Source organism: Hyperolius riggenbachi, chromosome 9 (assembly GCF_040937935.1).
Source record: "Hyperolius riggenbachi isolate aHypRig1 chromosome 9, aHypRig1.pri, whole genome shotgun sequence".
Classification (NCBI taxonomy): Eukaryota; Metazoa; Chordata; class Amphibia; order Anura; family Hyperoliidae; genus Hyperolius; species Hyperolius riggenbachi.
The window spans coordinates 18,175,223-18,193,815 of NC_090654.1; the positions used below are offsets into that span (position 1 = coordinate 18,175,223).

The 18,593-nt window shown below is 46.7% G+C and overlaps 1 protein-coding gene across 1 annotated transcript in view; it reads left to right on the plus strand.

The window, feature by feature from the left end:
• The window catches only part of ADSL (adenylosuccinate lyase), a 39,534-nt gene extending 21,850 nt beyond the window's left edge, over positions 1 to 17,684 (plus strand). Inside the window, exons 5-13 of the mRNA XM_068252033.1 lie at positions 1,566 to 1,737; positions 3,110 to 3,156; positions 5,311 to 5,401; positions 7,435 to 7,504; positions 7,599 to 7,746; positions 11,246 to 11,336; positions 13,374 to 13,463; positions 15,383 to 15,559; positions 17,550 to 17,684. Coding sequence (XP_068108134.1) covers positions 1,566 to 1,737; positions 3,110 to 3,156; positions 5,311 to 5,401; positions 7,435 to 7,504; positions 7,599 to 7,746; positions 11,246 to 11,336; positions 13,374 to 13,463; positions 15,383 to 15,559; positions 17,550 to 17,636 — 973 coding nt within the window. The 3' untranslated portion in view covers positions 17,637 to 17,684. The remainder of the gene's footprint in view (positions 1 to 1,565; positions 1,738 to 3,109; positions 3,157 to 5,310; positions 5,402 to 7,434; positions 7,505 to 7,598; positions 7,747 to 11,245; positions 11,337 to 13,373; positions 13,464 to 15,382; positions 15,560 to 17,549) is intronic.
• Positions 17,685 to 18,593: the final 909 nt, after the last annotated feature.

Sequence of the window (18,593 nt, forward strand, 5' to 3'; positions counted from 1 at the left end):
CGGACGCTGCTGCGGTCTCTCCGTTGGCGGACGCTGCTGCGGTCTCTCCGTTGGCGGACGCTGCTGCGGTCTCTCCGTTGGCGGACGCTGCTGCGGTCTCTCCGTTGGCGGACGCTGCTGCGGTCTCTCCGTTGGCGGACGCTGCTGCGGTCTCTCCGTTGGCGGACGCTGCTGCGGTCTCTCCGTTGGCGGACGCTGCTGCGGTCTCTCCGTTGGCGGACGCTGCTGCGGTCTCTCCGTTGGCGGACGCTGCTGCGGTCTCTCCGTTGGCGGACGCTGCTGCGGTCTCTCCGTTGGCGGACGCTGCTGCGGTCTCTCCGTTGGCGGACGCTGCTGCGGTCTCTCCGTTGGCGGACGCTGCTGCGGTCTCTCCGTTGGCGGACGCTGCTGCGGTCTCTCCGTTGGCGGACGCTGCTGCGGTCTCTCCGTTGGCGGACGCTGCTGCGGTCTCTCCGTTGGCGGACGCTGCTGCGGTCTCTCCGTTGGCGGACGCTGCTGCGGTCTCTCCGTTGGCGGACGCTGCTGCGGTCTCTCCGTTGGCGGACGCTGCTGCGGTCTCTCCGTTGGCGGACGCTGCTGCGGTCTCTCCGTTGGCGGACGCTGCTGCGGTCTCTCCGTTGGCGGACGCTGCTGCGGTCTCTCCGTTGGCGGACGCTGCTGCGGTCTCTCCGTTGGCGGACGCTGCTGCGGTCTCTCCGTTGGCGGACGCTGCTGCGGTCTCTCCGTTGGCGGACGCTGCTGCGGTCTCTCCGTTGGCGGACGCTGCTGCGGTCTCTCCGTTGGCGGACGCTGCTGCGGTCTCTCCGTTGGCGGACGCTGCTGCGGTCTCTCCGTTGGCGGACGCTGCTGCGGTCTCTCCGTTGGCGGACGCTGCTGCGGTCTCTCCGTTGGCGGACGCTGCTGCGGTCTCTCCGTTGGCGGACGCTGCTGCGGTCTCTCCGTTGGCGGACGCTGCTGCGGTCTCTCCGTTGGCGGACGCTGCTGCGGTCTCTCCGTTGGCGGACGCTGCTGCGGTCTCTCCGTTGGCGGACGCTGCTGCGGTCTCTCCGTTGGCGGACGCTGCTGCGGTCTCTCCGTTGGCGGACGCTGCTGCGGTCTCTCCGTTGGCGGACGCTGCTGCGGTCTCTCCGTTGGCGGACGCTGCTGCGGTCTCTCCGTTGGCGGACGCTGCTGCGGTCTCTCCGTTGGCGGACGCTGCTGCGGTCTCTCCGTTGGCGGACGCTGCTGCGGTCTCTCCGTTGGCGGACGCTGCTGCGGTCTCTCCGTTGGCGGACGCTGCTGCGGTCTCTCCGTTGGCGGACGCTGCTGCGGTCTCTCCGTTGGCGGACGCTGCTGCGGTCTCTCCGTTGGCGGACGCTGCTGCGGTCTCTCCGTTGGCGGACGCTGCTGCGGGCTCTCCGTTGGCGGACGCTGCTGCGGGCTCTCCGTTGGCGACAGCTGCTGCGGGCTCTCCGTTGGCGACAGCTGCTGCGGGCTCTCCGTTGGCGACAGCTGCTGCGGGCTCTCCGTTGGCGACAGCTGCTGCGGGCTCTCCGTTGGTTACCGCTATGGTCTCTCCATTGCAGGCCGGCTCAGCTGACCACGGTTGGAAAACGAGCATGTCTGTGGCTGCAGGACTTGTGCATCGATCTGGGCAATCTGGAGCGTGCCAGGAATGATCTCCGGTTCAGAGGGGTGAAGGGTACGACTGGAACGCAGGCCAGCTTCCTGCAGCTCTTCGATGGCGACCATAACAAGGTGATTTATATACGTTTGTCTGTTCTATGTAAAGCGGACCTGAACTCAGAACTTCCTCTCTGCTCTAGAAGATATGCAACAGCATAATCACCTCTACAGAAAAACATTTCATATGCTGCCATCAATGTATGTCGGCCTTATCATGTATTTTTTTTATTTTTTGTTTTGTTTTTTTAGGTGGTTGAACTGTTACACTTTTTTCTTTTCCTCTTTTCGACTCTTATTGTACTGCTTAGATCAGGGGTAAGGAACGTATGGCTCAGGAGCCGGATGTGACTCTTTTGATGGCTGCATCTGGCTCACAGACAAATCAGTAGGGGATCATTCACTAAGCTACACTGCTGAAGCAGCTTAGTATGGCAGCGCAAGTAACATTTTCAAAGTAGGCACACTACTGCTGTAACACTAAGGGCCCATTTACACTTAATCAGTTGGTGTGCGTTAGTACGCGGTTTTTTTTCATAGCAGTGCATTATGGAAAAGATTTCAGGTAAAACGCATTAAAGAGGAGCTCCAGTGAAAATAATGTAATTAAAAAAGTGCTTCATTTTTACAATAATGATGTATAAATGATTTAGTCAGTGTTTGCCCATAGTAAAATCTTTGCTCTCCCCGATTTACATTCTGACATTTATTACATGGTGACATTTTTACTGTGGGCAGGTGATGTAGTTGCTACTAGTTGAGAAGGGCCCTTAAAGTGGACCTAAACCAAACATTTTTTTTCATTCAGAATATTTAGTTGCATCACTCTGACACATCCAAAGATAAATAAACACTCCTTCAAGCCTATGAGCATTTCAGTGCATACTTTCCACCCTCCTCTTTTCATAACTAGGGTTATACAGGTGGCAGCCATTAGCAATTCCTCCTTTGCTGGACACCTCCTACTCCACCAGTTTGCCGGAAAAATCCCGGCAATTTGAAAGGAAGGGAGGGGTTCCTCCAATAAATGTAAAATATTTTATATTTGTCATCATGCAGCTGAAAAAAAAGCTGCTATTTATTGTTATAATTTTAGAAAATAGATTTTATTTCTGAAATCTTGTGGTTTTAATTTGGGTCCACTTTAATCCCCAAGGTGAAATCTTCACTTCTGCCAGCAGGGGGCAGTCCTCTACAGAATGTCATTGTTGGGATAGTTGACAAGATACTAATAATTTTTGAGTTAAAAAAAAAGTTATGCCGTTTAGAATATGTTATGAGTGTGAACTGCAATGTAGACTGGACATAGACTGTAATACAAAGCCTGCATGCAGCCAGTTAGAATAATGTGATCAGTTACAACGCAACTGGGCACTGGGAACTGTCCCTTATACCTGATGTTTAGCACTATTTAACTAAACAAATCCTTTGTGTCTCTCCTGAGCAGGTGGAAGAGTTGGACAGGATGGTCACCACTATGGCTGGATTTAAAAGGTAAGTTCTAAAAGTTTCATTTTACCTTAAAGAGAAATTACAGTGAAACTAACATATGAAATAAAATTTATTTTCTTACAATACTTATATATAAATTATTTACTCAGTGTTTGCCCATCATAAAATCTTTCCCCTCCCTGATATACATTCTGACATTTATCACAGGTAGTGACATACTGTATACAGTCCTGTCAGGTGCAGCTTTGCAGAATGTTTGGCTACTGAGAGTTCTAAAGCCAGTGCAAACAATGCCTGGCCTCCCAGAATGTTCTGGGAGGAGAATTCCACATAGCTAATCAGCCTAGGCTAAGCATCACTGGGAGAGAGGGGCTACATACAAATATATACAGCAGTGTATAGATACAGGAAGTGTTTCTGATGCTGAAACCAGAACATCTACCATAAAAGTGGGTAACCTGAATGATTAACTGCATTCTTCTGTATGTCACTACAGTGCCTCTTTAAAGTGCATCTGAAGTGAGAGGAATATGGAGGCTGTGCAGAGATGAGACAAGAGATAGAAACACACTCAAAAACAGGGAGGGCTCACCCAAGCAGAGTAGTGAGAGGTCGCACCAATTTATGTGCGCTGGACAAACATCCATAGATGGGGCCAGTTTTCAGGTATACGTCCCACTGATGCCGGGGAACCACGCATGCAGGGGGTCCCAAGTCGTGCCCCCCAACCCCAAGCCTCACCTTCATCGGAGCATTTGGCTCTGATGTGCCTAAGCCCATTATATGGAGTGAACCAATTAGCTTACCTGTTTGTTTTTGGGATGTGGGAGTAAGCCAGAGTGCCCGCGGGCGCCTTCACTCTACTCCTTATGCTGCCAAGGCATTTGTTGTATTGACCTGAGGAAGCGGGCCATGACCAGCGAAACGTGTTGTCAATTTTTTTTGAATATTCAGCCCAGAAGCAGCGGCAGACATGGACAGGTAAATTATAGTGCACCAGACAGGCACATTTCACTTGGCAGGCCAGTGCCGGGGGTTTCGTTGCATCGTCGATCGGGCATGCACTTGGCACCGATTTTTCATCTGATTGGATATTTATTGAATCGCATGGTCGATCAGCAGGTCTGCAGGCCGATTATGTACTAAGAACGCAGCTGGTCAATGAGATACTGATCATTCTAAGTTCATTCAGAGTTTACGCTAATATTATTTAACTTCGTGTTCCATTCGATTGGTCCATTTTAAAGCTACATAAACTTGACATCAACTGAGAAATTTTAGCATCTTCATGACCATCCCTGGTACCCACCAACCTACTTTTATCTGTTTTGAGAATCATTTTCAGGATGGTACAAAAAAAATCTTAAGTATAAGAAAAATGTGGAGGTTGTGAAATTGTAGAATATGAAGAATATGAGTCCAGTGCAGGCACCAGCAGGCATATGATGCAATTCAACTTTATTCCATCCTCAACATACAAGACCGTGGTTGCATAGTGTAATAGCCTATTCCATTATGCAACCACTGTCTTGTATGTTGAGGATGGAATAAAGTTGAATTGCATCATATGCCTGCTGGTGCCTAAACTTTACTTTTGCTTCATATTCTACAATTGATTGATGGGTCTGGCAGCACAGTTTTTTGCACCGGTTACCCTCAACGATCTGCCAGTCATCTAGTGTCTATCCTTTTTTGTCTTCCACAAGTTGTGAAATTGTGTTTATTGCTTTCATAGTGTTAAAGGACATCCAAGTTGAAAATTAAACTGAGAAAAACAATTGTATCTATCCTCCTTCTCCTAAAAATGCCTTCTTAAGATATCTGTTTTATTTTATATTTAAATCTGGTTTTTAGCTTTTTACTGTTTTTGTCCTTACTCAATGACTCCTTCATTGAAGTATGCCGGAGCTCAAATCTATGAATTATTGACCCTTTTTCTCTTTCCTGTGCCAGGAAGCCATTTGCTGTCAGGAAAGTATTTTATGGCTGTAATTATCAGTGAGGGTTATGCTATAGTCTGACCCAATCCGACCTGGACAGAAACTGTCACTTGCATACCTGATGTTTAACTCTTTCAGGCAGAGAAAGGAAAAAAAGGAACACAGCCTAGTTATTTGTGTGGTAGGCACTGTACATACCCATGTCACACGTCACCTCTGGTATCCTTCAAGGTTCTCATGTTTGTCTCGGTTTCAGGGCATACATAGTGACCGGTCAGACATACAGTCGCAAAGTTGACATCGAAGTCTTGTCTGTTCTGGCCAGCTTGGGAGCCACAGTCCACAAGGTAGGTCCCTCTTCAACTCCGCCACCTACTAGGGAGGAATAACTTTATTTCCAGGGAATAACATTTTAAAGCAAACATAAGGTGAAAAACTTTTTTTTTTTTTTTTTTTTTTTTGTTTAACAAAGAAAAGAATGTAATTGGGCACCTTAAAAAATCTTGAGTCATCGCCATACAAAATGTCAAGGGGAAAAGACTTTAAAAAGTTATACTTGCCTGAGTATTGGGAAGACTCTGTATGGACCGGGGGCTTCCTGTGTCTTCCCTGAGCCCCCCGCCGGCGCTCCCCGGGGCCCGCCTCTTCTTTGTTAGACTGGTTTTCTTGTGAATTCAGTCTTGAGATCGGTGATAATCGCTGCTGGTAATTTCTGCCGCTGTATTCCCCGCACAATGTTCATAATGACAGCGTCTGGCAGCTCTTTATAAATAGACGTGACATGAGCCCTGCAATAAGCGGCGTCTCCCAACAGGTGCGTTCCTTTTGTGTCTGACGGGGATCTCCAGATGAGGTTGTCTAATGCCTCTCGCATCTGATTTAGAGCATTAAAGAGGACCTGTAGCGATAGAGAGTGAGAGATGCACCAGCTGCTGCATCTAACTGGTCCATGTCCTAACTGTCCATATTTGAATAATGGTGTTCTCCCCGGGCTCTTTTAGTCGGGCGCTCCACCCGGCTAGATTTGGTGAGCACCCGGCTGTTATCAGCTCACCTCCTTCTCTGCTGTAAGCAGAGTTGTGTACAGAAGCACCGGCCCTGCATTCTCTCGTCATGCCACTCGGCTGGAAAAAATGTCTTGGGAGAACACTGGAATAATATGCATAGAAATAAGCAAGCAGTTTTCATCAACTCAGAACTATTAGCATCTCATTAACCATCCCTTCCTATTATTGTTGATTTATCAAGCGCCAACATATTCTGTGGCGCTGTACAAAGTAAGAACCAAACAGGAAGTACATAATAGAAAATGGTGTACACCAATATACAAAATAATTGTTAATGACAGTGACTCGAGTAACACGACTAATAGAATGTATATCAAAATCCAAGACACAAAAGAGTGAGAGCCCTGCCCTTGCGAGCTTACAATCTAAAGGAATGGGGGGAACAAGAGGTTGGATAGTATACAATATTGATACCTATGATACCTAGAGGCAGTGTGTTTTTTAGGATACCCACTAGGAGTGCCGTTTGGCCTTATGTCAAAGGAGGAAAGACCTAAGATAGTTTATGCTTTATGGGAAAATGAGTTTTGGGAGAGCGTTTAACCTCCCTGGCGGTATGATGATTTCCAGATTTTAGGCTCTAAAAGTAGTTTGCAGGCTTTTCACCCCTAAAACTGCAAAACAATCATGCCACCAGAAAGCCTGCAGCATCCCCTCCCTGGGATCCAGCGCTGCAGTTCTCCCTCCATACTCCGGGTGGCTCTGTAACCCTGTAGTGAAATTCCCCTCTGTCGTCCTAACAGGCAGCAATCTCACCAGGGGGATGCTGAGCCTCGGTGGAGAGGAAGGAGAATGACTTCCGGCATCTGGATCCCCGGGAGGTGTGAGAAAATGCGCGCTGCACTCTGCATAGACCTTGCGGCGGACACCATGATTCTGGCTTGGGGTTACCGCTCTGATTTCCAACCCTGAGCCTGACTCTGGGTTGCTGCTCAGGAGCGAAAACTAGATCAATGGTTGGAGAGTGACTGATGTGTTGTAGAAGGGCCTTCCAGAGGAGGGGTGAAAATGTGAGAAGTCTTGTATATGTGAATGTGAAGAGGTAATTCCAGAGGAGGAAACAGAAGGTCCTGTGCAGATTTGAGATTGCAGTTGGGTTGGTATCTGGAAACTGGTGAGGAGATGTACCGGATAGAGAGAGATTGTGGAGAGCTTTGTAGGTTAGGGTTAGGAGTTTGAACTGGTTCCTCTGGTTAATTGGCAGCCAGTGAAGAGCTTGACAGAGAGGAGCAGCCGAGGATGAGCAGGAAGACTGATTCATGAGCAGAGCTCTGCCCACAACTAAGCCCCTCCTTTTTTCTTTTCTTCTTTAGATATGCACAGATATCCGATTACTTGCCAACTTAAAAGAACTGGAGGAGCCGTTTGAGAAGGAGCAGATTGGTAAGTGTGTGTGTGGTAAGGTATTGCACAGATATAGGTACGGATGTCTCCTGCAGTAAGATGTGACGGTGACTGCGCCCCCTTTCCCTGGCAGGTTCCAGCGCAATGCCCTATAAGAGGAACCCCATGCGCTCTGAGCGCTGCTGCAGTCTGGCCCGCCACCTTATGACGCTGATCATGAACCCTCTGCAGACGGCCTCTGTACAGTGGTTTGAACGGACGCTGGACGACAGCGCCAACAGGTACCGCCAGCAAATTCACAAGCGAGGTATAAAATTCCTCCTAATCTATACATGGCTGATCCAGGATCTAGGCCTGTGGAATTTCTTTTAACGGAGGATGCAGGGAATAGAGGATAGTGTGCGTAATTGGGTACAAAATTTGGCTAGAGAGCGTAGTAGCAAAAGGATCACACTTACATGGACCAGTGTTGGGCAATATAGTCCCACAAGGCTTTGTATTAGACCTGCTCTCCTCAAGTCATTTGTTGGAAAAATAATTTGTCCCTATGGTCATTTTCAATCAACAAAAGTGAACAGAAAATTTTCTGACGCGCTTTTGGTGAAGAACATCAACCTATTGGGTAGGCCTGAACGATTTTAGGAAAAGATTGAATTGCATGATTTCTGCCAGAAATTGCGATTTCGATTCAATACACGATTTTCTACTCAACGATGGATCAGATCGCTCTGACCGTCCATGACACAAAACCTCAACGTGTGTGAACCCAGGCTTAACCCAGGTGTAGAATTTAGTAATAGGTGCCCCTTTTATGCAGCTTATTACTCCTGGAAGAAAAAAAATATATATAAGGCAGCACAGTGGCGTAGTGGTTAGTGCTCTTGCCTTGCAGCGCTGGATCCCTGGTTCAAATTCTAGCCTGGTCCTAGCCCTGCGAGGAGTTTGTATGTTCTCTCCATGTCTGTGTGGGTTTCCTCCGGACACTTTGGTTTCCCCCCACATCCAAAAAAACCTACAGATAAGTTAATTGGCTACTGAAAATTGGCCCTATACTATGGTACATATATAGACATATGACTATGGTAGGGATTAGATTGTGAGCTCCTCTGAGGGACAGTTAAGTGACAAGACAATATACTCTGTACAGCTCTGCGTTAGAGATATCGAGATAGAGATATTTATATTCTATATTACTATACATTTCTCAGTACTGTGTGACATGACAGCAGTGACTCCCCATGTAGCCTATCAGGGTGACATTTTCAGTGTCAGTCACTGTCACCCAGGCACGCAGCAGCACACACCACAGGGCATGCAGAGAGATGACCACAGTAATAGTAGTTTGCTGACTGTCCCCTGCCAGGAAGAGAGCAGACAGAAGTGTTAATTACTGCGTGAACGGCTCGGCTCCCCGGGCAGCGTCTCTCAGGCTCTTCTCATTTTCCGGGCGAAGGGGGGCGGGACAAGCCATCCTTCCTGTGTATGCCTGTCTGCCCCATTCACCAGCCTGGCTGTCACCCGGAGAGGGAGGGGGTATGATCCAACTCATTAACCCCCTCACTGGCCTCCTCTCCAGCACCTACAGGGAACATTTCTGCTTTTGCTATATGCGACTGAGGAGGAGGGAGCCGGAAGCAGAGCAGGAATCAGCAGCTGTAAAAACCGCAACTCTGACGATCTCAAGATCGTCACACTGCTGATCACGATTTTCGGTTTAAAACCGAAAATCGTTCAGCCCTTCTATTGGGGACCGGCTGCCAACCCCTCCTAAGGACCAGGCATTTTTGCATGGGGGAGGGAGCGCGTTTGGGGGGTCAGGCATCAGGATCCTTAGTGCTGCCTACTGGGTATGGTGTCCCCCCTATAGCTGTGTCAAGCCCCCCCCCGTAGCCAGCAGCCATCACTCACTTTCCAGGCTCCAGCGATGATCCGCAGTGGACCCCTCTGCTCTGGCCTGCATCTCTGCTCCTACTGCCGCTCAGGTCCGGGTCGCGGCTTGATGACATCATCAAGCTAGGAACCGGCGATGAAGTCAGAGGGCGGAGAGATGCCGGCCAGAGCGGAGGGGGGCGCTGACCCTCGGGGGAACAGGTAGGTGAGTGGATCCTCTTCTCTCCCCCCCCCCCCGCCCCGCCACCCACCGCCACAGCTGTCACAGTGATCACTACGATCCACTGGTGATCATAGTGGATCACTTGATCAAGAGCCATACGCGATGACTTCTAATCACTGAGTGGAGATGTCAGTAGTTAATCTCTCCTCTCGGATGCGCACGATCACGTCAGGAGCGGAATGGCGGGTGGCATAAATCCTACACCGCATCAGGCTCGAACGCCCACAAGTGCGGTGTAGGATCTACTATGGGGGTCCCCAAAAGGTTAATGTTGGTAGGGGCAGAGGTCAGTGAAATACTCAGAGTAATTGAGTCCCACGAGAGCTGGGGAAACCTTGAAATGATCAACAGACTTATGGGGGAACACTTTGTTGTTTAGTCCTGTGGGACTTTTTGCGGGCCCCATGGATCAGAGCACACCAAGCCACTCTATCCTCTACTGGCACTGGGAGTTTGTCCAAGCTGATGTTTGTTGCCTCCAGGATACTATCTAACCATCTCATTCTCTGCTGTCCCCTCCTCCTTTTCCCCTCCGTCTTCCTCAGCATCAGGGTCTTCTCCAAGGAGTCCCGCCTTATCTTACTGTATCATTGGCCTCAATGCTGGTAGCTGTGTGAGGTAAATATTTTTTGTAGGTAAAATACCTCATGAAGCATCTACCTCTTTATATAGCAATTCTGAATTGTTTTCTCCATTTCCGAACATGAGGGATAACATGAGGTAAACGCATAAAGTGAGGTATGAATAATAGTAGTCTTTAATTGTCTTCCATAAGTTAGGATAGGGGGGGGGGGGTGTAGGTGTATTTGATTATGTAGCAACCTATGAAAAATATATTTATAGGCAGCCCTTATTTAAAAAAAAAAAAAAAAAAAAAAAATATAAATATATATATAATATATATATATATATATATATATATATATATATATATTTTGTGTGTGTGTGTTTTATTTCCACTACTCTTTTCTATTACACAACCTGAATAGGAACTAACTCAACTAAAAACTGGAAAATGCATACAAATTGGCTTTACCTCCAGGTACAGGCAGGTCTTAAACTAATCGGTAAATTATGTGCTAACATGCCCCCTAATTTCCATGAGAATAGCCATTTTCGGTGAATTGCCTCATTTTACCTTGTGAGGTAAAACATGACTAAAGGGGCCCATACACTCAGCCGATTTTTTGACCGATCGATCCCAATCGATCGGTCGATCGATTGCAAATCGGTTGGCCAATCGACCGATCGAAGGCCGATTTCGATCGATTTCGATGGATTTCCATCGAACTGGCAGGGTGGAAAATTTAGGTCAATCTGATGAGATTGCTTATCAGTTTGCATTGGCCTTAATGGAAATCTGATGGCAAAAAAATGCCATCAGATCGAATTTCAATAGATTTCAAACTGAAATCTATTGGAATTCTATCCTGGTAAAAAATGTTCTAAAAACACATCAGATAGATCATCAGATGCATTTCTTATCTATCTGCTGCCAATCTGACGAGTGTATGGGCACCTTAAAACCTACCAGAATTGCTAAATGTCATTACCTCATGAGGTAAATTACCTCACATGAGGTAATTTGTTTGATAACCCTACCAGAATTGAGGCCATTGTGCCCCTGGCGTATGCGCGTCTCATCACCTGCTGTTCTTCCTCTACAGGCGAGTGAGTTTAGCGGAAGCCTTTCTGACGGCAGACATAGTTCTCAGCACTCTCCAGAACGTCACTGAGGGGCTTGTGGTTTATCCGAAGGTAAGCTATAAAGAAACGTGTGACAGCGGTGCTGATGACACGGATGTGGGTGAAGATTGTATTTCTCTCTTCATATCTCAGCAATACAGAAATCAGATTTGCAATCCATCCCCTGCACCTGTTCTACTCGGCGTGGAATAAAACTGTACATTGGCTGATGTTGAATTACCTGCATTAATTACCCGCTTTAATCGAGGCAGGATTATCTCTCCACTCAGTCGTTTCTGAGCGTGTGCGTTGTGTTCTGTGACAATGGACAATTTCATTGGAATGCATCGATATTCCTTTGGTATTTTCACATTGAGTCCGGTGTGTTTAACACTTTAGCAGCCAGTTTTTTAAAAGGCTTGCAAGTGCTCCAGGGCAATTTTATTTTAGCACTTTAAAAAAAATAAAAATGTCTTTGTTAGATTTCCTAGCTTCGAATTAGTAGCGCTGTAATGTGTATTTATGGCCACTTGTCACTAGGGGGCAGTGTGAGACGACAATAGAGGACTTCTGCTTTCAGTTTTTGTGTTTTCTGCTAGTATACAGAGAGATCAAAGCAAGCCAAATATTGCATTATCTTAAAGTGATATAACGCCTTTATGGCTGTTAACAGATTAATGGACTGCAGTTAAATGCAAAAATGAATGTTAAATGCATCCTATGTTATCAATATGATGCATTCATGCTGTCAAATGGAATGCAGATGCACTGCAAAATGGCGACACTAGTACATTTTTCCGCAGCCGCAACTCAAAAAGCTGGACGCAAGGCAATCCTATGGGAACTGATAGTGTCCATTGCCACTAGGCATCCTGCCACACGCAAACCGCTACCTGTCCCATGGAGATTTGGTGTTATATCTTGGCTCTTCACGTCCCTGCTTTTCCCAGTGACCAGGAAGCTTAAAGAGGAACTCCAGCCTAAACAAACATACTGTCATTAAGTTACATTAGTTAGATAGGTAATATAATCTCTTACCCACCCTGTTTTGAAAGAACAGGAAAAGGTTTGTGATTTCATGAGGGCAGCGATCTTTTTGGTTGAAAGGAGGTGACAGGGAGCATGAGACACAGTTCCAACTGTCCTGTGTGCTGATCGTCCCTCCCAGTTGCTAGGCAACGAGAACAACATAGGAAATCCCATCATGCTCTGCACAGCATCAGGGGAAAAAAGCCTGGACAGTTTTCTTTGATGGGTGGAGCTTAGCTAAAAATGATGCTTTGGTAAGAAAAACAAAGTTCTGATGCTGTGAAACTGTTAAACACCAAGCCTTTTCAGTTCTGAGTAGATTTTTAGTCCGGAGGTTCACTTTAACGCTTTCTGTTGGTTTGCTAAAAAAAAAAAAACAATGGGAATACGCCTGCAACAGAGAAAATTCTCACTTGCTCATGTGGATCAATGAGAATCCGCCCTGTTGGGTAGGATTCAGGTGGGGGATGTTGGATTTGTGTTAGAAAAAAAAAATCGGGAAACCCCATGCTTCCTGTTCTCCCCGGACGAGCGGAGACCGTGCAAGTGATGAAAACAGCGTCGAAAGTACCAGCGGATGGGTGAGAGTATGCAAATGCAGCATCCAGTGAGCACAAAGCATTTATATGTAGCTGGGGCTTCCTCCAGCCCCCTTTAGGCCATGGGCATCCTTGCTATCTTCCTGGGCTGCTTTGATACCCTGCTGGCCAGCCCGGTAAATGTTGCAGTCATTCTCTGTTGCAATCTGCTACGCATAAACTGCTCATTTGGGAGCCCGACACAGGTAGAAGCTGAAGGGGTTACTGCATTGCATTTCGTGGTTATAGATGATCCATGATTAGGGTTAGGCAATTAGGTGGAGGTTTTAAGGTTAGGCTCCCAGAACAGGGTTAGGTTAGTAGTACATAGTACAATATCAGTCTGATCTATCAGTCCCATCTGATACGTACTCTGTAGGACATCTGCCCAAATTCAATGAGAAACGGTTTGCACCTCTATAAATGTATTGCAGTTATTACTGATAATACAGTCATGGTCAGATTGTGTGGATTACAGCTGCTCATGTCTCTTCTTGCTCAGGTCATTGAAAGAAGAATCCGTCAGGAGCTGCCCTTCATGGCCACAGAGAACGTCATTATGGCAATGGTGAAATGTGGGGGGAACAGGCAGGTAAGGTCTGTTTTGTTTAAGGAGAAAATACTGTTGGTAATGCTTTGATAAACCTGGCCCAGTGAACGCAGAGGTGTTTTCTATCATCTGTAAATGTGGTTCAGATTGTGCATGAAGAATGTGTAATAGAGGAAGAATCTCCTCATTCCCCTGCAGAGTACCTGCACATCATTCTTACATGTACCCACACTTACATTGCCTAGGGCCTGATCCATGTTCAGATTGTGCATGAAGATTGTGTAATAGAGGAAGAATCTCCTCATTCCCCTGCAGAGTACCTGCACATCACTCTTGCATGTACCCACAGTCACATTGCCTAGGGCCTGATCCATGTTCAGATTGTGCATGAAGATTGTGTAATAGAGGAAGAATCTTCTCGTTCCCCTGCAGAGTACCTGCACCTCATTCTTACATGTACCCACAGTCACATTGCCTAGGGCCTGATCCATGTTCAGATGTGTAATAGAGAGAGAATCCCCTCATTCCCCTGCAGAGTACCTGCACATCATTCTTACATGTACCCACAGTCACATTGCCTAGGGCCTGATCCATGTTCAGATGTGTAATAGAGGAAGAATCCCCTCATTCCCCTGCAGAGTACCTGCACATCACTCTTACATGTACCCACAGTCACATTGCCTAGGGCCTGATCCATGTTCAGATGTGTAATAGAGGAAGAATCCCCTCATTCCCCTGCAGAGTACCTGCACATCACTCTTACATGTACCCACAGTCACATTGCCTAGGGCCTGATCCATGTTCAGATTGTGCATGAAGAATGTGTAATAGAGGAAGAATCTCCTCATTTCCCTGCAGAGTACCTTCACATCACTTTTACATGTACCCACAGTCACATTGCCTAGGGCCTGATCCATCTTCATTGGAAAAATCCCCCCCCCCCCCCCCCTGTATCAGCTGAGTTCTGGTGCATAGATCTGCTTCCTTGCAGAGTATGGCACCAGCCTTTTCTATATCCGATATAAAACGGGTAGAGGCCTTTTTCTGCAAGGTGGCAAGGCTACACGCTGGAACCCAGCAGATATGGGGCTCTGATGAATCTCGTTATGCAGACAACATACTGGGGCATTCACATTGACAATGACAGGCAAGGATGGCTGATGGTACTAGCTGCTGGCGTGCGCTGCGCAGGACAGGAATATATGTACCATCTCTGTTCAGAGTGCCATCCAATCACAGCAGGGCATGGGGGCGTGTCTGGGACAGACACGCCTTATACAGCGGACAGCTTGGAAATGGTTATTATAGCGTAGATGGAATATGTAGTTCTGTGAGGGACGCTGCCCCTCTGACTCTTCCACCCTTCTCCTTGCTCTGCTGCCTCCCGGGATAAATGCACGACGGCTGGAAACATGGCGTGCACACCTGTATGTGCCTCTACATTCCTCATTGTGGGGCTTTTCACACGCATACCGGGAGGGATCGTAATGTTTTAATTATCACTTTTTAAAAACACAAAAATTGGACAGAGTCTAATTTGTGGTTAAAGCGGACCTGAACTCAGAACTTCCTCTCTGCTCTAAGAGATAAGCAACAGCACAATAACCTTTACAGAAAAATATTTTTGTTACAGCTGATACACAACCTGCAATAAATCTGCAGTGTGTCTACTTCCTGCTTTAATGGAAGCAGACATAGGGTTAACATCCCGTGTTTACAAATTAGCTGCTTTGGCGAGGCAGCCAAGATTCCTGCGCGGACACAGCTGAGAGATCAAATTACACTTGTGATTAGTCACATATGAGGGGTAATTAGACAGGCTAAACTCTCTAAATACACACGGGGGGGGGGGGGGGGGGCATTTCTTTCTGTTTCCTTCTGTCCTGTGCAAGAGTTCAGGTCCACTTTTTCTTTCTTTGCTGTATTTCCTTTTCTCCACTGACATCTCTCTTGTGTTTTAGGACTGCCACGAGCGAATCAGAGTGCTCTCTCAGCAGGCTGCCTCTGTGGTCAAACAGGAGGGCGGAGACAACGACCTGATCCAGAGAATCCGATCGGACCCGTATTTCACCCCCATCCACTCCCAGCTGGATCAGCTGCTTGACCCCAAGTCTTTTATCGGCCGTGCACCTCAACAGGTGAGACTTCTAACTGCCAGCTCTGCCGGTTATTGGCAGTGTGTTTGTGTAATGGAGCCAGTAAAAGCAGCTGTGGCGCTACCATCTGGTGTACTCTGTAGCTAGTGGGCTGTTTACGATGTTGGTGCTAAGCAGAGCATCAGAAGAGTGTCCTGAGATTTATAATGGTACCAATACGCTAAGCTGCGTTTTTTTTTTTTTTGTTTTTTTTTTTTTTTCCACTTATGGAAGCGATTTCCATTTTGTGACCTGAAATTTGCCAGCTGTGTGACCGTCCTATTCATGATTGCATAGTTCGGCTGGAGACACACTGCAAAGCGCTTTTTGTATTTTTTTTTTTCTCATTGCCTTGCAATAAAGAGAACCTGAACTGAAAATAAAAATTTAAAATAACCATACACAGGTCATACTTACCTCCTGTGTAGTCTACTACTCATCTCTTTCTTCTCTCCTGCATCCAATTTGTCCACTGTGATCAATGGAATTCTCCATCCTCCATTTTGAAAAATGGCCATTACCCCATGTGTAATATCACCCACTTGAGCCATAGGGAAACATGGACATGACCTTGCACATTCAGTTGTAACTGACAGCTGCTGATATATAACTGACAGCAACTGGTATATTTCAGTTCTGACAAAATATTGTCAGAACTGGAAGGGATCACTGTAAGAAGAAAATGGTGAGCTTCTGAGAGGAACTGACAGTGACGTTAGTATGTACCGTAATATTCATTTGCAGCTACATCATGCGTTTATTTTAAATAATTTTACTCACTTCAGGTTCCCTTTAAAATCCACAGCAAAGCGCCAGCTATTTAACTGCGATTTTAATGCAAGTCAGTGGGAGCGTTTGTTTCAAAAAGGATCCAAAAAAAACCTGTTGTGACAGGACCCTTCGTTTGGTTGAAAAAAAGACATCGGATGCCTCAGCGTGAATCTTAGGGGTTCATAGAGCATGGAATGCTTGCTAACTAAAGGCTGTACAGGTAGCGTAGGGACCCTTTTTACGAGGGAACCTCAGTGCTGGTGAGATAGTCCAATACAGAATGATGTAACATGCACTCAGTTTCGGAAAGGCTGTACAGGTAGAGTAGGGACCCTTTCTACAAGTGAGCCTCAGTGCTGATGAGATGGTCCAGTACAGAATGCTGTTGCATGCAATCAGTTTTAGAAGCGAATATACTCTATTTTTGCTACGAAGTACAATTTTGCCACCTAGGTGTTTTTGTTGCTACCACAGATGCTGATTGCTGTGTGTTTTTGAGTGCAGAGGGTTACAGTGCCCCATACATTACTCGCTATTGTGGCCCAATCGGCCTTCCAATTCAATAAATGAGTTGAATTGGAAGAGAATCTGTGCTGCAACATAGTACAGGATTGACCGATGGACCATGTAACGGTCAATCGAGTGATTTATGGCCACCTTTTAAAAGATACCCGAAGTGACATGTGAAATGAGATAGACTGGTATGTACAGTGCCTAGCACACAAATAACTAGGCTGTGTTCCTTTTTTTTTTTTTTTTTTTACTTTCACTGCTTGAAAGAGTTAAATATCAGGTATGTAAGTGGCTGACTCAGTCCTGACTCGGACAGGAAGTGACTGCAGTGGGACCCTCACTGATAAGAAATTCCAACTATAAAACACTTTCCTAGCAGAAAATGTCGTCTTATGTAAGAAAGAGATAAAAAGGGGAATTCCTTATCAGTGAGGGTCACACTGTAGTCACTTCCTGTCTGAGTCAGGACTGAGTCAGCCACTTACATACCTGATATTTAACTTTTTCAGGCAGAGAAAGAAAAAAAGGAACACAGCATAGTTATTTGTGTGCTAGGCACTGTACATACACGTCTGTCTCATCAGGTCACATGTCACTTCGGGTTGAGCAACTGCCATGAAGGATGCTCTTGCTTGTGTTGTGTCCTGATAAGAGCTCTATGGTGGATAGCGGCCTCGGATTGACGCTGTACATCTTCCTCTCTCCGCAGACTGTGAAGTTCCTGACTGAGGAGGTGCTCCCTCTACTGGCGCCCTATCAGAATAAGATGGATGTGAAGATTGAACTGGATCTCTGAACTGAACCACAAAGATATATTTATTTTGGGAATAAAAAGAACAGATGAGTTGCTGTGTTTTTATTTTGTGAATCTTAGAAGTTTGCTGAAGGTATCTACGATTATTCAGATTGGAGTGAGAATATGAGATCTCCCACAATGCATCACTGCTGAATATGCAAATCATCCATTTGTTCTTGAAAGCTAGCCACACCTCCAAATTCACTGGAATGCAATGATGTGTCAGCTTGTTAATATTACACAGCTACACTAATCCAACATGCATACAGACTGTTTGGGATTGGTTAGTCCTCATCAGTGCATGGCATGGATTGATGTGGCTCTATGGGGCAGGCTATTGTAGTGACAATTTTGTTTCCCTTCTAGCTACTATTTACAGACACGTGGTTGGGATTTGCTGTGGTCAGTGGCAGATCGGAATACGGTTTCTGTCCCTTCCTACATTCAGTTCACCCTAAGTAAAATCTATAGTGTTAAGGCTGGTTCAGACGGACGTTTGGAGGCGTCGCGTTCGTTGGCGCAGCAGCGGCGGGTTCTCAGCAGCGGATGCAGTCGCATTTTTCTTCCCCTAGGGGGACATTAGCTGTCGCGGTTAACCACCCCTGGAAGCTACATGTAGCTTTCAGGGGCTCCTTGAACGCCAGGGGAAAATCGGGACCTGAACGCCACGTTCGTGTAAACGCGCTTGAAAGCTTGGTACAAACGCTCCCATTCACTTGAATGGGAGCGTTTAACCCCAAGCCCCGAACGCTGGCGGTAAACGCTCTGCAAACGTCCGTCTGAACCAGCCCTGAAGGGGAGAGACTTATAGAAACTGACAAATGTAATACCATTTAAAGGGACTCCGAGCACCTCTCATGGGTATGCCTTTAAGCCAGTCGTGCTATGACCCCTCTGGAGGAGCCTCTTGCAATGGCCATGCGTGTCACTTCCTCTTCCTGCTTCATTCAGTGATGC